At 45.4% G+C, this 23151-nt stretch overlaps 1 protein-coding gene across 4 annotated transcripts in view; it reads right to left on the bottom strand.

The window, feature by feature from the left end:
- The window catches only part of DIS3L2 (DIS3 like 3'-5' exoribonuclease 2), a 371217-nt gene that overhangs the window by 142572 nt on the left and 205494 nt on the right, over positions 1 to 23151 (bottom strand). For all 4 annotated transcript variants that reach the window (XM_069089292.1, XM_069089294.1, XM_069089290.1 and 1 more), the window contains one exon: positions 18602 to 18681. In XM_069089292.1, coding sequence (XP_068945393.1) covers positions 18602 to 18681 — 80 coding nt within the window. The remainder of the gene's footprint in view (positions 1 to 18601; positions 18682 to 23151) is intronic.

The following is a 23151-nucleotide window of genomic DNA, read 5'->3' as shown; positions in this document are numbered from 1 at the left end:
AGCTGCAGCAGTGAGCACGTCATCCTGTTCTTCCCCAGTGATTTGCTTGCTGGCGCCATTGAGAGCAGTGCCACAGAGGAGAGCTGAGGCAGGACAACATAAAAACCCGGTATGTAAGCAGGAGTGAGGGGGCATGATGGAGGATAAAAAGGGCATGATGGAGGAAAAAAGAAGAACTCAGGGGGAATGATGGAGTGAAAAGAAGGACTGATGGTCATAATTTTATTATTCTGTCTGTTTTGACCCCCAGACATGAGTACAAAAAGGAAGAGCTACGCTATACTGTTGAGTATAAGAAAGCAATTGTAGAGGAGTCACATGGCAAGAATCTTGCAGTTTTCTGTAAAGAAAAACTTTTGGATCTTTGAATGGTCAGAAAATGGAGAGCAGATTATAATAACCTCAATCAACAGGTGGATGAGGGAAAAGGGAAAAAGCGCAGGTCTGGATCAGGTCGGCAGCCCTTATATCCTGACTTGGAGATCCTCATTGGTGAATGGATTGCTGACAGGAGAGCAAAGGCCTTGGTTGTGCGCAGGGCTGATACGGTATTCAAGCATTTGCCCTTTCAATGGCACCAGAGTTTGAAATGGTCTCAGAAGCATCACAACACTGGTTGGACGGTTTCCTTCAACAGTATGAACTGTCCCTAAGAAGATCAACAACACTGTTTAAGCTGGAAGATGCTGAAGTTATTAAACGTGCACTTTCATTCAAGTCCTTTATTGATAGGATCGACATTTCCAAGTACCAAACCTGCAATATGATTGCTATGGATGAGGACAAGGATCTCAAACAACAATTCATCACAGGGGTGCAACGTCAATCTACATTCCCACCACTGGCTATGAAAGTGCACGGGTCACCTGTGTTTTGGCAATTCGTTTGGATGGAAAGAAAGCCACACCTCTAATCATCAGTAAGGGCAAGAAAGATAAGATTGAACGTGTATCTGGCATTTACGTTCTTGAAACCGAAAAAGCCTGGTGTACACAAGCCGTTATAAGAAAGTGGGTTGATTTAATGCTGCCACTTGTTATGCAAGGTAACCAAAGAGGTCTGATAGTCTGGGATTCAGCCAGCACTCACCGCGCTAAAGAAATGAAGAACTTCCTTGCAGAGAGAAGAATAGATCAAGTAATGATTCCTGCAGGAATGACTGCTTATCTCCAGACCCTTGATATTGCAATAAAGAAGCCATTCAAGGACCATTTGCACGTGGAAGTCAATGACTACATTGAAAATAGAATGTAAAGAAATCAGCGTGGAAACTTTGTGAAGCCCTGTCTGCAAGAAGTCGTGACTTGGGTGAAGAAGTCATGGGATAAAATTACTGACAGCTGTGTCTCCAAGGCACTACGAGCAGGTTACCTGGACAAGACATATTCATTTAAAGAAAGCTATATTGCTGGACATGACAGATTGGGTCCACTTCTTCTGAAGGAAATGGAGGCGCAAGACATCCAGGATGGAATTCAGGGTATGGACACTTATGACGATGTTGTTGAAGAAGATGACATGATCATTATTGAATAAAGGCACATTTTTTTGTTCACATTTACCTGTTTATTAACATTGCTGTCAATGTTCATTAAAATAAGCCCTCCCCTGAAAATAAGCCCTCTGGCGGTTTTCTGTCCAAAAAAAAATAATAAGACAGTTTCTTATTATCGGGGAAACACGGTAGTAATGTCGATTTGGAAGCTTTGTAGAGCAGTGGCCTCACGGCAGGGGGCCCAATTAGGAGGCACAAATGGCAATGAAGAGGGGGGTGGATCTGGGTGAGTGGAGAGAAGGGCGTAGTTGCAGAGATGTTGTGGAGGGAGAACCTGCTCAAGTCTGGCAATAGATTAGATGTGGGGCTGCTGAAAGCCCAGTCAAGGAGTACGTCCTCTCTGTGACTCTGGTTAGGGATGCACTCTAATGAAAGAGGAACATTGGGAAGAGGGGCATGTGTAGAGGAAAAGAAAATTCCATTTCTAACATGCTGAGATGGACATGCTAATGGGATATCTGGGCGAAAACGTCCAGCAGGAAGCTGGTGAGGGGTCTGGAGCTCAAAGCAAAGATGACACCTAAATATTCAGATCTGGGAGTCATCTGTGGAGAGGACTGCTGAAGGAGATCTCTGAAAATCAGAGAGCAGGAAGAAAAGGAGCTGAGCCTCGGTTTACCCCAGCACAGGAGAAGGGGGTGGGGATGACAATCCAAAAAAGGAAACAGAACAGATGTTCTAACAGGGAGAACCAAAGAGCAGAGAGGAGAGGTTGCCCAGAAGATGGGCACCAGCAGTGTCCCGTGCTGCAGAGCGGGCGAGAACAATGAGGACGAGAGCCCACCAGGAGATCTGGGAGTGAAGAGGTGGAGGCCGACCCTGCTGGAACAAGCAGGTGGGCAGCAAGCGGCTGAGAAGGCAGCAGAAGATGAGGGAGTCCAGGCAATGATTACGGACAGCATTCTCTGAGAGCTGGCCACGGAAAGGAGGAGAAGGGGACAGTCTGAGGGGAAGACAAGACAAGGGAAATGTCTCTAGGTGAGGGAGATGGGCAAATTTGCAGGCAGCAAGGAAGGAGGGCAGTGTGTAAAGAGAGAGCTGGGGGATGACCCGCAGGCAAAGTTCCTGGATGGAGCTTTGGGAGGGGTGGCCTTGACAAGGGCAAGGATCAGTTTTTCCTCAAAGACTAGAAAAAGGAGTGATTATATGAGGGTGATGCTGAGGAGATCTGTAGATCTGGGAAGAAGAGGGAACTTATGACAGAGAGTCTGCTTTCTCTGTCAAGTGTGAGATCATATCCTCTAGAAAGGGAGAAGAGAGAAATGGTTAGGTGATTGGAAGAGAAAAAAAGATCTGGAATAAGTACAGTAGTGAGTTAATCAGGGAACAGGAAAAAAAAAAAAGAGTCCTATGAAGCAGGGAGGTCCCAGGTGAGGTTTAGTCTGACATGACTCTGTAATGACCCCAGCAGTCAGCACAATGGGAGTGACCCCCATCAGCATCTGCAGGAAGGAATTTCCTCTATGAGTCTCCTGGGTCCACATCTCTAGCATTCTCAACCATTCCTTTTATGGTCTAATTTCTAGCCCTTCATCCTCATGGGGGCACCTTCCTCTGGACATACTACATTGGATGAAAGTCCCTCTTAAAATATGGTCTCCATAATAGAACAAAATACTGCAGATGGGATCTGACAAGGACAGAGTGCAAGGGGTACTTGATCTAGGTACTTCAGTTATATTTCTGTAGCCTAAGATTAAAGGACACACACATTCACTATTGCTGCCATGAGGGCTGCCCCTAAGGGTGGCGAGGATCTCACTCAGCTGTTGAGTTAGTGGCTTCTGGCTCCTTGGTGAGGCTGATAACCACTGAAGAGAGGTCAGTCTGGGAATAAAACACAGGAAAAACCCGGGTGATGGATGATGTCCGAATCATGATGGAAGTTGGAAGGGTGACCCACTGAGTTAGTCTGTGTCTGGGCCAGGTGCCACAGAAGAACAATCAATGGGGCCTAGAACTGACCAGCAGGACAGCAGCCTTGGAAACTTGGCCCACTCCTTCAGGAGGCCCAAGCTGCCCCCTGCCACCAAGGCCCAGCTACTGTACAGCAGTATCCCTCCCGACGATGTAACGCAGCTATCAATCATGGAGGACCACAATCTCAGAAGAGTCAGACTCCCGGGTGGCTTGAAGGCTGATGGGAAGATCCACCAGGACAACAAGTAGGCTCTATGGCAATGACTTAAGTAAGAAGCAACACAGAAAGCTAATCCCATCTAAAAAGCATTGATTAGAACCTGCTATATTCAAGGAAGGCATTAGGCTTGGACCACAAAGAAAACAAATGAAAAACGATCCTGTGATAAAAGATGGAAACAGGACCATGTATAAGTGGGGGGAGTCATGTCATGAGAGTAAGGGAAAACAAATGCAAAGTCCAAACATCACACTCCTCTTTCTGAAATGATTTTTTTTTTTTTAAAGAGGAAAGCTTCTAGCAGGCTGGGCAGCTCTTAGCTCCAGAACTGAACCCACGTGCCACAGGCAAAATCCCACAGCCTCTCTGAGCCTCAGTGTCCTCTCTAGTACAATGGGAGCAACCCTCCTGATGGGACCTGCCTCCTCCCAGGCCACCATGAGGATCGAGAGCTTGCGGACGCAGAGACCCTCATACACAAGCACGTGCTAGTCCTTCCACACATTTTCACTGAATTGTACTGAACGACAACTGAAACTTGCATAGTGCAAAAAGGTTTGCAGTGGGCACGTGTCTCCTATCTCATTCGATGCTCACAGCCATCAACTGAGGCAGGCCCTGCCGTGCAGCCAAGTGCTCAGGGCACACAGAAACAAAGCACTGGATGGAGGGAGCAAACTCAGGTGGCTCGTGCCCCAGTGGACTCTGCAGAGCTCCTCTCCTCCACCAGACTGCAGCTCCCTGGGAGCAGGGACACCAGTTCTCTTTCCTTCTGAACTCCTCAATGCTCCTAATACACTCAATAAAGCTTGGGGAATGTATGCAGCGCCTTGTTCAACTGACATGCCAGCTTCATGCCCACTGACTCCCTGAGCGGGGCAGGGTGCCCTGAGTGATAAAAGGAGCCGAGGGGGGGGGGGAACGTTCCAAAGGGAAATTCGACATGTCTACAGTGCCCCAGGTGAAAGAAGGAATGAATGCCTTCGCTAGAAGCCTGGCGGCTCATCCGCTGAGCAGGCTCCTCTCTGTGGCAGCTCCCCAAGCTTGGGAAGAGGAACTGGAATCATATTTTGGTCACATGAAATTCTGGAGACACGCTCTGTAGCTGAAAAACAATTGGGCTCCAATCACCTTGTGGCTACACAATAAACTCCCAGTTTTAGCCAGTGTCAGCAAATTCTCTCTGACTTGAATGGAAACATGGACTGGGTTGCTAGGTAAGAGGGACAACTCAGACTCTGATGGTGTCCAACTCTGTGTGGTATTTGGTTATGTAATTGCATGCAGAAGCCCATCATGGATACACCATGCAATGGCAGCTCTCCTTAGCAATGACGTGGTCTTGGGCTGAGGCGACTTCACAGACTTAAAGTGGTCACGCAGGAACAGAAAGCGAGCATAGTTCAAGTCATTCAAGAACCAAGCAAGTCAGCAGAGCACACTTCTTTTCCTGTCCACTTGTCATCTAGCAAAAGGTCCAGGAAGAGCTTGTGTCTTCAAACTCCCTCATTTGTGAGGTCCCCTTCTGGGCCCACAGAGCCAATCAATCAAGAAACATTTAGTAAGTGCTGGACACTGGGCTAAGTACTAGGGATACAAAAAGAGAAAAAAGACAATCCCCCTGCCCTCAAGGAGCTTGCAATCTGATGGGAGAGACAAAACAAATCCATACAAACAAGGTATATGCAGGATAAGTAGGAAATAGATTAACACTGGGAAAAAGATGCCAGAATTAAGAAGTTGGGAAGAACTTCCTGCAGAAGATGAGATCTGAGTTGGAACTTAAAGGAAGCTAGGGAAGCCAGGAAGCTGAGAGGAGGAGGGAGAGAATTCCAGGCATGGGAGACAGCCAGAGAATGCTGAGAAGGAAGGTCTGGGTGGAACAGCCAGGAGTCCAGTATCACTGGATCAAAGAGGATGTGTTAGGGAGTAAAGTGTAAGAAGACTGGAGTGGTAGAAGTGGGCTAATTATGAAGGGCTATGAATGCTAAAGAGAGCATTTTATATTTGACCCTGGAAGCAACAGGGAGCTACAGGAGTTTATAGGGAGGCTGAGAGGGCATGGGGGGAGGAAGGGGAGAAGAGGAGATAAGATCAGACCTGAGCTTTAGGACTGGAAAGAGGAGAGAATGGAGGCTGAGAGACCTGCCCACAGGCTATTGGCATAGTCCAGGTATGAGGTGAGGACCTGAACGAGGGTGGCAGCAATGTCAGAAGAGAGTGGAGGCCACATGAGAGAGGTGTTGCAAAGGTGAAATCGGCAGGCCTTGGTGACAGACTGAACATGGGAACATGAGAGATAGTGAAGAGTCCAAGATGGCCCTAGATGGTGAGTCTGGGAGACTGGCAGGACGGTCTTGCCTGAAACAGTCATGGGAGGGTTAGGGACACAGATAACAAGCTGTGTTTTGGACAACTTGAATTTAAGACTTCTACTGGACATGGAGTTTGAGATGTATGAAAGGCAGTTGGAGATGCAAGATGTGGGGTCAGGAGAGACACTGGAGTAGGAGACACAGATTGGGAATCATCAGCATAGAAGTGGTCATTAAATGCATGGAAGCTGATGAGATCTCCAAGTGAAACAGTACAGAGGAAGATCATAAGACAGTAGAGGGCAGAGCCTTGAGAGACATGTTGGGTTGGAGGGTGTGATCTGCAAGGGAATACCACAAACGAGACAGAAAGAGCAACCCAAGCAGGTAGGAGAGGGAGTGTTCTGAGAACATAGAAAAGAAAAAGCAGCCAACAATGGCAAAGGCCAAGGAGAAGGAGGACTGGGAAAAAAGTAACTTTGGAGAGAGCAGTTTCCATGGAATGATGAGGCAGGAAGCCAGACCCTAAGTGCTTAAAAAGAGTGAGAGGAGAGAAAGTGGGGTGAAGTCCAAGGTACAACATGAAGGGAAGTGTTAGAGACAACAGTAAAGGAACAAAACTGCTCTGACAGGGCACCTGTTTTCCCCAAATTTACTTCAGCAACATCAGGAATTCTACCCTTGATTCTGGAATATTGGATTTGTATTGGAAACATAATGTATGACATAATTTAATGTTCTAAGTCTTATTATCAACCCATGCAGGCCGTATGTTGGTCACAGCTAATCAATTAGCTGCTGCTGCTGCTGCTGCTGCTTCTGTTGCTGCTGCTGCTACTACATTTCAAAACTTTTCTATAGGTGTACTTCTGGAACCCAGGTAGGCCGCAGACTCTGATCTGGAAACGGACAAAGTCAGGTGGTAACAGGGCCAGGTGGATGCTGATTTCACAAGTACCAATAAGGACACTGACCACTTGGTCACAATCTCAAGCATCACACCAAGGAAGTCAGATAAAGTGGGAAGCAAGGGAATGAAATGTCAGCAGTCTAGATGTGAGCAGGAACTGGCCACATGGGCCATGGACACCGACAGGTGGGCTACCAGAAGTAGAACAAAAGTGTGTAGCCAGAGAGCCTAGTGCTCATGGGGCTGGGAATGCCTCCTGGCAGACCATCCAGGGGCCAGTTCTGTAAGGGCTCATGATCACCAGCAACTAGTCACCCACCTTTCCTACTGCCAACTCAGAAAGCAAAGGCAGTTTTAAACTGAACAGACATGGACCTAAACATCTCTGGAGCCACCAAGGCAGAATGGTGCAGAAGGTGGGACAAGAGAATCTTAGTTCAACTCCAGCTCTGCGCTCACTGATCAGCATGACCCTGGACAACTCACCTCTTCCCTTTAGGTTTCCATATCTGAATGTAAAATAAGGGGGTTGAACTAGGCAATTATCAAGGTTTTGTCTGGCTCCAAATCTGATTCCATGCACAGAAGATATCCCGACTATAGGACCAGTACATCAGGCCTATGACTGACCTTTAAGTAAGTGGACCAAGCGCACGCACAGGGCAGCAGGCCTGGAGTCAGGAAGACCTGAATTCAAGGAATATTTGTAAAAAGAGCACTTAGTGCAGTGGCTGGCCCAGAGCACATGTTAGTTGAACACTGGCTCCCTGCACCCCAACATGTCCCCATTCTACCTGAGCTGCGTTAGGATCTATCCCTTGCCATTCAGGTTCTCAGCCTCCTCTTCTCCAGGCCCAGGGCCTTCTCACACTGTTTCCTGCAACAGCTTCCCAGCAGGGCCTGGTGTCTTTTTTTTTTTAAAGCAATTGGGGTTAAGTAACTTGCTCAAGGTTACGCAGCCAGTTATTTTTGTGTGGGTGCCGAGTATCTGAGGCCAGAACCGATCCCAGGTCTCCCGATGCTGGGGCCTGCGCTCTTACTCACTGTGCCACCCAGCCGCCCCAGGGTCTGGTGTCTTTAGACCACTGCCCTCCAGCTATAGTCATCCCTTCCATAGAGAAACAGAACAGTGAGAGGCCTCTGGTATGTCAAGCAGAATATTCTCTCATCCTTCCCCCAAAAGCAAGAACCACAGGGTTCTTTGGGTTGATGGCTCCTCTGTCCTGCGGCTGTGAGGGCAGCAACTCAGCCCCTCTCCCCACAGAGTAGCAGAGATGGTCTACTGCCTCAAGGGAGTAAAGGGAGGCTCTGGGTTAATGGTTTCCCCAAGGGTCATAGAGCCTAACATGTGGCAGAGAACCTCTGCAGGTCTTTCTTCCCCTCGGATGATTGCTGCTGTTCATGCTGCTTCCCATGTCAGAGTCTGAGATGCTGCTCATATCTAAGCTGACTCTCCTATGAAGCACTCACTCTAAGGTCTAGTGGCCCACATCAGCCCGGGAGCCTGCAGCCTGCATATCAGTCTTCCTTTTGACTACCTTGGGATGCCATGCACTCCACTGCCCTCTGAGGCTTCAAGACCCTTGGCCCCATATCCCACCACTAGGAATTTAGCTCATAAATGTTATTGAAAGGGTGTGTCTGTGTGTGGATGTGCGTGTGTGCATGTGTAAACATGTATGTGAGTATATTTGTGTGTGTACAAGAGTTCTCTGCTTAAAAGAAATCATGAAGCTTTATTTGTAGGAGAGAGAGGCCAGATGTTCAATGATGGCAAAATGGCTTAGTCCATGGTGATATTTCTATGTCCCTCCATCAAGATCAGTCACCTGTGGGGAGACATATCACAGGCTCTCAGAAGCTGTGAATGTACAGCACAAGCTCTGGCAGGTGTTGAAGTTTCCAATGCATTCTGATGACAGACTGCACCTGCTGCCTGAGGATCAGCCCAGCTGAGGCTGGGGGAGGCTCCCCAGCGACAGGAAAGCTTGATCCCTCTGGGTTACCAAAGGGATTGAATGGCGACCAAGTCAGCAACCCCACGGTGTTCATAGTGCTGCCTTGGCACATCCATACTTTGGTTTCTTTTTCATGCTCATGGGACCCCCAAGAAGGATGACTAGTCATGACAGTATTTTGATTTCTAATAAATCTATTTAAAATGTAGCCTCGGATCATTGGTCAGCTCAGGCTGCCCTGACAAATTCATCACCGACGTGCGGCTGTTGGGGGAGGCGGCTCTTCTCCAATGTCTGGAGACACACTGGTAAGGACTAGCACGGAAGGCCCTTAATAAGTGCTCACTGACTACCTGGTGTTCTCTCCTGAGACAATCGCCCTCCAGGCAAGTGCCCACTCTCAGCCCTCCACCCTCCAGGCATGTGCCCAGTCTCAGCCCTCCGCCCTCCAGGCACGTGCCCAGTCTCAGCCCTCCGCCCTCCAGGCACGTGCCCAGACTCAGCCCTCCGCCCTCCAGGCACGTGCCCAGTCTCAGCCCTCCGCCCTCCAGGCACGTGCCCAGACTCAGCCCTCCGCCCTCCCTGTTTCATTGAACCTCTGTCTTCAGGGCTCATACAGGCAATGGCTACCACGCTGCCAGGCCTAGTGGAAGCATGTTGCCAGAGCCTCCCTCCACTTACGGGACTCTAATCCTGCACGTGTTTCTTTGTTTTCTCTCTCCTGGCTGCAAATGCTCTTAGGGAAGACTGGTCAGTGTGCCTAGGTATCCACATAACTATGCCAAGAAGCAAGTTCAAATGGAGGTATGTGGTCACAAGGCCTTTCTGTCCTTTCAGAGAGCTCAGAGCCCAAGATGACAAAGTGAATGAACATGAGAAGATCAAGACAATGCATAAACAGCCAAACCCATTTGTCCTACACGTGAGAAGGGTAAGAACGTTTCAGCAATGGGAAGTGAAGATTCTGGTGTCTCTGGGATGACATCCAGAGAAGCAGCCTTTGGGGAGACAAGACCCTCCAATGACCCCTGCAAGTGCTGTACCCACCACCACCCCCCAACCCTTGGGGAAGCATTACCCACCAATGGCCCCTCCAGCCCTCTGCTCCCCCACAAGATAAGATTCTAGGAACACAGATGTAGAGCTGGAAGAAGCCTTTAGGGTCATCTCCTCCAATGCCCTCATTTTACTGATTAGGAAACTCGAGCTGAAGGAAGTTAAGGGACTTTGCCAAGGTCACTTAAGTGGTATGTGGCAGAGCTAGGATTTTAACCCAGGATCTCTGACTTCGAGTTCTCTAACTTTTTCCAATGCAACACATCTGGGGCAAGGGGAGAGTTCTATTTAAAATAATAATTTCTGTTCAGTTCAATATATGGAGCCTGTAGAGAGGGAGGACGTTTAAATGATTTCTCCGGAGGACCTAAATCCAAGTGTATGCACACAGCATATCCTTTGGACATACTTTTCTCCTTCGTTAAAAGATAGGTTTCTAGCACCACCTTCTCTCAGTAAATGGCTAAAACTCTTGAGAGACCTTTAGCAGGCATTTTCTAAATTAACAGATGTCAATAATGAGGGAGGAAAAACATAAGAGTAAGTACCTATTACTATAGAATATTTAACCTGACAGGCTCTTGTCACTATTGGAAGGGCCCTCATGGGAAGAGGCACTTGACCAGTTCTCCTGGGACTCAGAGGACAGAACTAGGAAGAACAAACAGAAGCTGGCAAAAGAGGGAGCTTCTCAGGCTTCATGTGAGGAACCTCCCTAACAACTAGAGTGGTCCACAGGGAGAGTGCACCGTCTCATTGGCCAGGGCCTGGTGGGCTTTGTCTGGTTTGACTATGTGGCCCCTCTAAACGCTGCCAATCCTGTAATTCTGATAATGATCAAAACATGTTTCCATTCTTCAGAAATTGCTTCCAGTTGAGGTGCCTAATGGTTTTCTATCTCAAAACTTAAGTTGGGGAATAAAGAGCCTTCATTATGGTGAAGTCACTATTTGTCACACTGGCATGGAAAAATTTGTTCTATAGGCCTAAAGTTACATCCTCTTTTTTCAACATAATACTAATGAAAACAACAGTATCTTGCCATTTAAAACCTCTCCAAAATACTGACATTAATCTTTGGAATACACCCCACACCAGCCCGGAGTGACTAATGTAATCAGTGGATACCTCTCTGTCAAAAGAATTTCAGTTCTCATCCAACCCAGCCTGAGGATTTTAGGCAAAAATGATCTTGACGACAACCTAGCTATAGGAGCAGGTAAGTCTATCTTTGTTTGCAAACTTCAAGTAAGAACAACAGGTGTGAGGAATTCAAAGATCCAGTCAAATGAGCAGCAGCAGAGGTGGCCCCAGGATGAAGGCCCCAGACTGACTCCAGAGAAGAGAAGACATGACGAGAAGCTCCTGCCCTCTCAACCCTCCTCCCCAGAGAGGGCCAAAGCCATCACACCCAGGTCACTGTCAGCCTTGGTTTGTCTTTGTTTAAAGAAAAATGGGGAGTCAACTCCCAAGGGGGCAAAGGGGAAGGTTTGAATCTCTGCAAAGGACCACACTGTCAAAATGAGCATCCATGAAACAAGGTACAAAAAAAAAAAAGCTTCTGCCAGACTCCTCATTTCCTTTACAGACGGTCTTCAGACTGACAGAATAGGAACCTGCAGACAGCTGTCAACCACCCTTTAGCAAAGCCTTAGACAATGTACAATACTCATTCTCGTGGATAACTTGGCCAGGCTGGCGCTTTGGGATAGTACAACCATCTGGACTGGGGACCGGCTGAATAACCTAACCCAGAGAATAGTCATTAATGGGCTCAGTCCTGGGTTCTTAACATTTTTACCTCTGATTTAGATAAAGGCACAGATAGAATATATATAATAGGTATAACAGCATGTATAACAAATGTAAGGACAACTAGCAGCTGGTGGCTGGACAGAACACGAGGCTTGGAACCAGGAAGGCCTGAGTCCAAATGAGACCTCAGACACTCAATAACTGGGTGATGTGGGCTAAACCAGCTGCCTTCTGACTGTCTCCATTTCTTTCTCCAAAAACTGGGGATAACAACACCTATCTCATCGGGTTGTTGTATGGACTAAACAAGATTATAGGGATAAAGACTTGGCACAGCGCATGGCACACAGTCACTGCTGTGTAAACATTAGCTATCCTTACAACATGCTTACTCAATCTGCTAATGACCCAAAGCCAGGAGGAGAAGCTCACCCAATGGATGACGGAAGGATTCAGAGATTCTGACAGGTTAGAGCACTGGGAAGAATCTACTAAGATAAACTTTAACAGGCCCACACATAATATCCCACATTTGGGTGTTAAAAAAAAACTTCACAAATACAATATGGTGAGGGTCCAGCTAAATAAATTTGGCTTATTTTTTTTGGAGGGGGGGCTGGGAGGAGCAGCTAGGTGGCACAGTGAATAGAGCACCGGCCCTGGAATCAGAAGGACCTGAGTTCAAAACTGGCATCAGACACTTAACACTTACTAGGAGTGTGATCTTGGGCAAGTCACCTAACCCCGACTGCCCTGACTTCCCCCCCTACAAAAATAAAAGGGGGGGAGGCTTGGGGGTTTTAATGGATGGAAGCTCACTAGGAGTATACTGAGGAGCAAACTGAGGCCGCGTCAGGCCAAATCACTAGTGGGACAGTGAGGAGCGGGACTGGAATCTAACCCAGGCCAGTCTCTTTCTCTGTCTCCTTTAGATAAGTGGCATCTACATGGTTTTCTGTAACACAACATTCATCTTGCCCAGTGTCCTCAACGGAAAAAGGGCAAATATCAAGCAGAACCAACATATGTCTGTCAGACTGTCAATACATGGATTAATTTTGCTGAACTTTTTTCCTCTCTCTTCTGAATTCTTTGTTACATGGGATGGCTGACTGATAGGGAAGAACATAGGAAATATATTCAGAAAGGAAGGTGGCAAAAATCCAAAAATATCAATAAAAATTTTAAAACAAAGAAAAATAAAATGAATACCTCACCAATTTTATTAGCTCAGAGCCCCAACATACTCTCTGAGCAGCTGGTTTCTGTTTTCTATCCCCTCCATTCCAAATCCCCACCCCAATTCATCCTCATAGTCTCTTCAGGCACTTAATTATACTGGCCCCACCTGTGACCAAGTCAAACATGAGTTGCCTGCTGCTGTGGCTACAGCGTCATTTCAGTCCTGCAGACTCTCCATGGCCCCATCTCGGGTTTTCTTGGCAGAAATACTGGAGTGGTTTGCCATTTCCTTCTCCAGTTCACTTGACAGATGAGGAAACTGAGGTAAACACGGTGAAATGATTCACCCAGGGTCACACAGCTGGTAATGTCTGAGGCTGCATTTGAGCTCAGGTCTTCCTCAGTCCAGGCCCAGCACTCCACCCACTGTGCCACCTAATCACTCAAACAGGAGCGCATTCCACCCAAAAGGGTAAAGCAGGAGTTGGGGATAGATGAAATAAAGGAGGAGAGGGCACAAGATCTGAGGGACATCATGAGAATAAGGAGCTCATGAAGAGAATTCAGAGCATAGAAGCCAACAGGATCCAGCAGTACTGAAGCTCAGCCCCTCACCACAAGGCATGACTTTGCACAGGTAACTTCTCTTATCTCTGGGCCTCACTTTCCTCATCTGTGAAATGAGGGAGCTGGACAAAAAGGTTCTTTCCAAGCCCACATCCCGTGAGTCATAAAACTTCTGTTCCATGAGTAACTAAGGTCTGCATGCTGGGCATTCTGCATTTCCCTTATGACCAGGGCAGCAGACTGCTCTGGCCTTGCGATCTGGTCACCTGAAGAATCAAGATGGCTTCAGCAATCCCTGCCCATCAACTGCAACAGTTATCCTGATGCCCAATTCAACACCTGAGAGGTCCTAGTAACGTTTTTTATTTAAATAAAAATTGCCCTGGGGCCACTAGGTGGCTCAGTGAATAGAGCGCCGGCCCTGGAGTCAAGAGGACCTGAGTTCAAATCTGACCTCAGATACTTGACACACTTACTAGCCATGTGACTTTGGGCAAGTCACGTAACCCCAATTGCCCTCCAAAAAGCAAAAAAAAAAAAAAATTGCCCTAAAAATGTGCAACTAAGCTGTACAGAACTGAAACCTTATTTTGTTCTAAAAAAACAAAAACAGAAAGTAAACATTCCTCTTCCTCGTCTACCCACTGGCATCAACATAAGCTGGTTCCAACTGGGAACTGACTGTATCTAAACTCAACTCCCTTCACTTCAGTCCTTCTGAACTGCTCCTGGCTTCTCTGCCCACCCAAACGGTGCTGGAAAACCCTGCTATCCCCAAAACCAAGCACACAAGTGTCCCAAGCAAAGACGTTCAGCCAAACAACTCAGTAACCCTTTCCCTGCAGTTCCATGGTTCTGTCCAATGTCCAGACATTGCTTCCAAACCCCACTGTCAGGAATCCAGAGCAAATGCTCAGGCTAAAGCCTCTAGGACTCCAGGCCCCTCACAAGTTCTATCGGCTCTGGGAGGGAGGGCTCTCCAGGTTGGCAGCTTCGGGATGGCCAAGGTGCTGGACTACCCTTCCTTCAGAACCTAGCCACCATTTTGTTCCCACTCTTTCACTACATTAACTGGCCTTCACAGTCTTTCACCTTACCTCCTACTTTCCACTGTTCCAAGGCCTCATCATGGCTTACTTCTTACCTCTCATCTACTGAAAGAGAGTGGCCAATAACAGGTCCCAACCCAAGCCTCACTTGCCCATTGTTTGGGTTTTGATGTTCTAAAGTGAATGTAAATAGCTCTAACCAGAAACTCTGAGGGTCTTCCCCTCCCATTCTTTATGATTCTTTTATGAAGGCAAACTAGGCCATCTTCTGCCTCAATTCTTTAAGCCTTTAACTACTGAATGGGTGCTTCCTCAGACAAACTGAGACCTGAGAAAGACCTTAGCTTAAAAGGTTCCCAGTGCCTTTGGGATTGGGGTGGGTCACCAGTCAGCTTGACCTGTGTCCTTGCTACTGGACTCCAGTGACTCTGGAGGAGAGAGTGAGGCTGATGACTTTGCACAGCTCTGCCTCACTTCAATTCAATTCAATTGCAAATCAAGACCTCCCTCTCCTGATTTCATTGGGCCTCTTTGAGAAGGAAGAACAAACAACTGCAAAGCATAGGAATAAACAGAGCCTTCCTCAAAATGATAAGTAGTATCAGCAAGCATTACCTGTAATGGGGATAAAGCTAGAAGCCTTCCCCAAAACATCATGGGGGAAACAGGGATACCGTTATCACCACTATCATTCAGTGTTGCACTAGAAATGCCAACTGTTGTTTGAGAAGAAAAAAGAAAGTGAAGGAATAAAAATAGGCAACAAGAAAACCAAACTGCCACTCTTTGCAGATGATATGATGGAATACTTAGAGATCCTCAGGAATCAACTAAAAAACTAGCTGAAATAATTAAAACTTTAGCAAAGTCACAGGATAGAAAATGAATACATAAATCATGCATTTCTAATAATTACCAACAAAACCCAGTAGCAAAAGATAAAGAAATTAAATTTAAAATAACTATAAACAATATAAAATACCTGGAAGTCTACCTGCCAAGACAAATTCAGGAACTATAAGGACAGACATGATTACAAAAAACTTTTCACACAAATAAAGCCAGATCTGATCAATTAGAAAAATATTAATTGCTCATGGGGTAGGACTAGGCAATATAAGAAAAATGACAATTCTACCTAAATTGATTTACTTATCCAGTGCCATACCAATGAAACTACCAAAAAAAAGATATTTTATAGAACTAAACAAATTCATCTGGAAGAACAAAAGCTCAAGAATATCAAGAGAATTAATGAAAAAAATGTAAAGAAAAATGTAAGTGACAAGACATACCAGAACTCAAACTATATTAGCAAGTGGTGATCATCAAAACATTCTGGTTCTGGTTAAAAAGTAGAGTGGTGGATCAGTGGAATAGATTAAGTACACAAGACACATCAGGTAAAGACTTCAGTAATCTAGTGTTTGATAAATGCAAAGATCCAAGCTTTTAAGACAAGAAGTCACTATTTGACCAAAAACATCTAGGAAAACCACCTGGCAGAAACTAGCCAACATCTCATACCATATCACCAAGATAAGGTAAAAATGGGTTTTTAATTTAGACATAAAGGGTGATACCATTAAGCTAAGTAGGGAAGCATGGAATAGTTTACCTGTCATATCAATGAAGAAAGGAAGAATTTAGGACTAAACAAGAGAGAGAGCATTATGAGATATAAAATGGATGATTTTGATTTTATTATATAAAGAAGGTTTTGCATAATAAACAAAGCCAAGGCAGACCAGATTGGAGGGAAAACAGAATGGAAGGGGGAAGGGATCTTATGGCAAGTGTCTCTGATAAAGGCCTCAATTCTCAAATACATAGAGAACCGAGTCAAATTTATTAGAATGCAAGTCATTCCCCAATGGTCAAAGGATATGAAAAGGCAGTTTTCAGACAAAGAAAGTCAAAGCTATTTATAGTCACATGAAAAATGCTCTGAATCACTACTGATTGGAGAAATGCCAATGAAAACAGTTGTGAGGTACCACCTCCCACCTATTAGATTGGCTACTATGAAAGAAAAGGAAAATGATAAATGCTGGAGAGGATGTTGTTCGTGGAGTTGTGAACTGATCCAACCACTCTAGAGAAAAACTGCAAACTATGCCCAACAGGTTATAAAACTACATATACAATTTGACCCAGTAACACTACTACTAGGTCTGTATCCCCAAAGAAAGGGCGGCGGAGGACTTCTATGTACAAAATATTTATAGCAGCTTTTTGTGGTGGTAAAGAATTAGAAATTGAGGGGATGCTCATCAACTGGGGAATGACTGAACAATGGCTACAAGAAATGACAAGCAAAATGGTTTCAGAAAAAGGTGAGAAGACTTAGACGAACTGATACAAAGTGAAGTGAGATGAGCTAGTAGAAGACCCAGCGCTCGGAGCTGCTGGGAGATGTGCCTGCCTCACGAGATCTTCCTGAAGCCCTACTGCCTCCAAGATCACACGTACAGGCCCATCTAACGCTCAAAGCCCTTCATAACCTGGCCCCCTCCTACTCCTCCACTACACACTCTCCCAGCCAGCAGCACCGGCCTGGATGTTCTCAGACAAGACCCTCCACCCCCACCCCACCCCGGGCCTGGGGCACTCTCCCTCCTCTCACCTCGTCACTGGAAGAAGCCCTTCTTAATTCCAGCGTCTTTCTCCTGTAAATTATTCCCTATTAGTCCTACACAGAATTTGTTTTGTAGATACTTGTCTGCATGTTTCCCAGACACCATTAGGTTCTATAAGATTCCTGAGGACAAAGACTGTCCTTTGCCTCTTTTGCATCCTTAGCATTTAGCCCGGTGCCTGATGCATCAGTGTTTCCTGACTGAAATTTAGTCTGGCATGCATGGATCTATCAATTCAGATGTATGTGACAGCAGCTGACTCAGTGATCTGAGGAAACAGAGACCCAAACGAAGGCTTGCGCAGCACGCACTGGTTCCACCATGTCTGTCCTCTCTTAACCACAGAGCCTCTGTCCAAGGACATGGCTAGTTTCATTCTCACTAAATGCCAAATGTGTCCAAAAGTGTGCTCATAAAACTTCCCCATCTCTTCACTTCTGAATGACTGATGTTCATCAGTGACAGGGGCCTCTAATAGTCCTGCTGAAAGTTCTGAGAAGCCACCACCACTGAAGTCTAGATTTTTGCTTTGCCCAGGGATCTGCTTTCATGCTGAAACCTTTCTATACAGAGCCCTGGCAAAAGTGCCCTTAGAAAGTTCCCCTTTTGTTCTATTGCCCAATCTCCCCCTCTAGAATTTACAAGGTATCTCCTGGGAAAAGGCATTAGAGCAGCAGGCCAATGGCCTTCAGTTGCAATAGCAACCAATCACAGAAGGTCTAGGTGAACCTCACCTCTGCAGATTGTAGAAAGGGTGGACCGAGAGTCAGGAGGCTTGGGCCTGAGTTCCAGCACCATCCTTTATGGCTGGCTCATCAGACACAAGCCATTCACCAATCTGACTCACAGTTTCCCTATCTTGGCAATGGGGATAAGGTCATTTGGGTTCCCCATTTTCCTACAGTTGCTGTGAGAAAAGTGTTTTATAAACCCAAATGTACTAGGAAAGCTAGGTGACTATTATCATAACCTTCATGTCCTCTGATGCATGGAGCCTACACGGGGTCTCAAGAGATTATAACAAAAGGGCCACAGCCCCAGTGAGGTCAGGCCTGGCACATTAAATACAGCTCACTCTCCAGATATGCATACCCAGGCTAAGAAAGGGCTGCAGGCTGAAAGATCCTCCAGGTCCTGAAGGAACCAATCCTCATGAACTCCATCAAAACTAAGAAGTTAGTCAAGGCATCTAATGGAACAAGAGTCCAAACAATAAGGATGCTGGCAACGTTTCCTCAAGACTGGAGCATGAGACCTTTGAGAAAAACCATTCCCATTCTACAAAGAGTTCCACAGGCCCAGGAGGTAAGGTCACCCAAACAGGATGTCTAAGAGGACTCTGATTGAAATTTCACCCATTTGGCTGCGTTCATGATGCTGTCCAGAGAACTGTATTAAATCCATGGGGTAACAGTGAAAGCTGGTGAGCCACCACCTTAACAGGGTGGTACAACATCAAGAAAGGTTTGTCCTACCATCAGGAAGGGCCTTGCAGGAGAGTGCATCGTCCAGATCTCGTGCCGTGGAAGGGTCGATGGTGAAGACACAATCTTTCCTAGGAGAGATTACAAAGACAAAAGTGGTTGTGCGAGAAATGCCGGAGAGATGTTAACCAATCACAGTGTGATCACATAGTGCAATATGTATGCATTCGGTCATCCATTCTCTGGCTGACAAGGCCCTTCACTGTCAGCTCCCTGCAGGGCAGTGCCCAGAACACTGTGCAGCAAGAAGAGCCCAGACAAGGTCTTTATACAACCTGAACTGTCTCCTGACCACCGGGGAGTAGTCCATTCACTGACGATGTAGGTCTTGATTCATCACCAAATCAGATCCCCAGAGGTGATGGAAAATATGGTTTTCTGGTATTAAAAACATGCATTTATGAAAACTAGCTTTCATTATTGTGAGTCAAAGAAACCCACAAGCTCTGAATAATCAGAATCAGAGCTGTCCAAAGGGAAGTGGAGATTATATGTGGAAAGTGTGAATAGCTACAGCACACTGCCTTCAGTGACATGAGCATAAGAGATGGTGTGAGAGGCATCATTAGGATCGAAAAAATACGTGATGAGCCAGTCATTCATCAAGAGTGAAGGAGGACACATTCAACACTGTTCCCCATTGACTATTAAAAAGCCAATAAGTAGAAGGCTTTCAGAGCAGTTGGTAGCTCTTCTATGGAGGATGTGACAGAGGAGTCGGGGTGGGAGGGGAGGTTGAAAAGGATATGCACCCCTGAGGGGAGGACCACATCAATGAAAGGGATATCTCTTCAAGAAGAAGCATTACATCTTAGGGACCTTTCTGTGTGTGGCGCCCTGCAGAGTTGCCTCCTTTGTCTGCCCTAGACCTTACAGTGAGAATTTGTCCTAAGACAAGGATTACAAGATTATTGGATTTAGAGAGAGAACCCTAAGAGACTATTTACTTTTTCTATTGTTATTGTTTTACTTTAAAAAAAAAAAGTTTTTCCAATTCCATATAAAAACAATTTTAAACATTTGTTTCTTTAAGTTTTGAGTTCCAAATTGTCTCCATCCCTTCCCTCCCCACATACGCAATCATACAAAACATATTTCCATATTAGTCTTGTTGTGCAAGAAAACACACAACAACAACAAAAAAGAAAGTAAAAACAATTCTGCTTCCATCGCATTCGAGCTCCATCAGCTCCTTCTCTGGGTATGGAGCACATGTTTCACCATGAGCTCTTCAGAACTGTGTGGGATCACTTGATTGCTGAGAATAGCTAAACTGTTTATAGTTGATCACTGTACAATATTATTGTATACAGTGGTCTCTTGGCTCTGCTCATTTCACTTTGCATCAGTTCACCTAAGTCTTTTCAAGTTTTTCAGAGAGCATCAGTATTCCATCACAATCATATATCACAACTTGTTCAACCTTTCCCCAACTGATGGGCATCCTCTCAATTTCCAATCCTTCACTACCACAAAAAGGGCTGCTATGAATATTTCTGTATAAGTAGGTTCTTTTCTTTTTTAATTCTTTGGAATATAGATCTAAGAGGAGTATTACTGGATCAAAGAGTGTACATGGCTATATAGCCCTTGGGGCATAACAACAAAATGCTCCAGAATGGCTAAAGCAGTTTATACACCACCAAAGTGCATTAGTCTCAAAATTTCCCATCCAATATTTGTCATTTTCCTTTTCTGTCATATTAGTCAATCTGATACTTCAGAGTTGTTTTAATTGGCTTTTCTCTAATCAATAGGGGCTTAGAGCATTTTTATATGAGTATACCTTACTTTGTCTGAAAGCTGCCTGTTCATATCTTTGAACATTTTGTCAATTGGCTCTTATTTTTATAAATTTGTCTCAGTTCTCTATGTTTGAGAAATGAGACCCATATCAGAGACACTGGCTGTAAAATTTCTCTCACAGTTATGATTATTTCTAACTGTATCTCCCTCCACCCTATTTCCGCCGTCCATGCTACTCTCTCCTTTCACCCTGTCTGTCCTCAAAAAGTGCTTTGCTTCTGGCTGCTGCTTCCCCCAATCTGCTTCTGTACCTATCAGCTCCCCTTCCTTCTTCTCTTATCCCCTTCCTCTCCCACATTCCTAGAGGGCAAGAGAGACCTCTGTACCCAGCTAAGTGTGCGTGCTCCTCCCTTTCTGAGCTAATTCCAATGAGAGCAAGGTTCAGGCCCTCTCCCCGCCCCCATCTTTTCCTCCCCTATAAAAGCTCTTGGGCACCTCTGTTACATCAGATCATTTACCCCATTCTACCTCTCCCTTGCCCCTTCTCCCAGTGCATTACTCTTTTACACTTCTTAATTTTATTTTTTTTATATAATCATCCCATCACATTCAACTCACACCCATGCTCTCTGTCTTTGTATACTCTTTCTAACTGCATGAGCGTTAACCTCACTGTAAGGGAGAACCTAAAAAGGCCTGAGCCTAAAAGGGCCAGGGTCTCCCACTGCATGCTGGGCCATTTCCAGTCATCCTGATGAATATCTGGTCACTGAATCCAGATGGCTCTGGAGGAGAAAGTGAGGCTGGTGACCCTGCACAGCCCCCCTCCCTCAAATCAAAGTCAACTGCAAGTCCTGTCATTATTTCCCTGATGCCATGGTCCTCTTTGAAAACAGGACAAACACACCTGCCCAGACAAGAAAATGCTCAGGAGTTACATTAACTTTACTGAGTTCCTTACGGTTTCTCTTTCCTATTTACCTTTTTATGCTTCTCTTAAGTCTTGTATTTGAAAATGAAATTTTCTATTCATTTCTGGTCTTTCCATCAGGAATATTTGAAAGTACTCTATTTCACTGAATATCCATTTTTTCCCTTTAAGGATTATATTCCATTTTGCTGGGTAGGTGTGATCCTAGCTCCTCTGCCCTCAGGAAAATCCTATTCTAAGCCAGGCCCGCACAACCTTCAACCCGCCAAACGATTTTGGGCGGCCAACAAAAACCATAGAGAAAAACATCCTCTTTATTTTTCGTAGGCCACACAAAATCCTTTGGCGTACATGTGGGCCATGGGCCATGGGTTGTGCAGGCTCCAAACCTTTACTATGGAAGTCACCAAATCTTGTGTTATCTTAACTATGGCTCCATAATATTTGAATTGCTTCTTTCTGGCTGCTTACAGTATTTTCTCCTTGACCTGGGAGCTTTGGAATTTACCTATAATATCACTGGGAGTTTTCATTTTGGTAACTCTTTCAGGAGGTGATTGGTAGATTATTCTGATTCTAGAATACAAGGCAATTTTCCTTGATAATTTCTTGAAAAATGATGTCTAGGCTCTTTTTGTGCATGTCATGGCTTTCAGGTCATTCAAAAATTCTTAAATTATCTTTCTTGGTTCTATTTTCCTGGTCAGGTGTTTTTCTAATGAGATATTTCACATTTTTTTCCTAATTCTTTTCATTCTTTTTATTTTGTTTCTTTATGTCTTGTGGAATTAATAGTTTGCACTTGCCCAAATCTAATCTTTAAGGAATTATCTTCTTCAGTGAACTTTTGTACTTCCTTTTCCACATGGCCAATTCTGTTTTTAAAGGAGTTCTTCAGTGAATTTTTGAGCCTCTTTATCATTTGGTCTATTCTGTTTTTTAAGATGCTGATTTCTTCAATATTTTTTGTTTTCTTTAAAACTACTGACTTTTTTCATGATTTTCTTGCATCAGTCATTTCTTTTTCCAATTTTTCCTCTACCTCTCATTTGATTTTTAAAATCCTTTTTGTACTCTTCCAGGACCTGAGACCAATTCACATTTTTCTTTGAGGCTCTAGATGTAGCAGTTTTGATTTTGCTATCTTTGTCTGAGTTTGTGTTTTGATCTTCCCTCTCACCATAATCACCTTGTATGGTCAGGATCTTTTTCTGCTGTTAGCTCCATTTCTTGACTTTTGGCTTATGTTAAAGTTGGGCTCGGCTCCCACCTTCAGGATTTTTGTGCATCTCTTTTTAGAGCTAGCTCTGGGGCTCTGTAAGTGTTCAGTTAATCTAAGGTGGTATGATGCAAGAGAAGGTGTGTTTACCATTCTCCTTGCCTGTGCCCTGGTCTGTGAGTGACCACAAGCACTCTTTTCCACCTGGAATTGCTGCCCTGGGGCCACAAGCTCTGGTGTGCTAGCGCTCTTCCTCACCCTGGGATAGCCACCCAGGACTGCGACCAGGATCTGAGTGTGGGCAGAGCAACAGAGCCTGCCTCAGTGCCAGCCAAGGGACCCCTGTCATCTCCTTCTGCACATCTGTCCAACCCCCTTAACCACATGTAGGCTGAGAGTTCCAGAAGCAGCCTCTGCCTCCACTGAGTCAGTGGCTCCCAAGGCCTGCTGCTAATCTGCTGGGCCGTGGCCTGTTTCGGTACAGCCTGTCCTCCACTTTCACTCTGATGCAACAGACCTTTCCTGCCAATCTCCTAAGCTGTCATGGGCTGAGAAATTGCTTCCTTTTGTGGGTCCTGCGCTCCAGGATTTGTTTTGTGGCGTTATTTAAAGTTGTCTGAAGGGGAATTTGGGAGAGCTCATGAG

Source organism: Petaurus breviceps, unplaced genomic scaffold, assembly GCF_028583685.1.
Source record: "Petaurus breviceps papuanus isolate PSGF00001 unplaced genomic scaffold, PetGlider_PUasm1.0 186, whole genome shotgun sequence".
NCBI classification, from domain to species: domain Eukaryota; kingdom Metazoa; phylum Chordata; class Mammalia; order Diprotodontia; family Petauridae; genus Petaurus; species Petaurus breviceps.
Note: the sequence above shows the minus strand (reverse complement) of the source record. Positions and strands in the feature narration are given on the sequence as shown.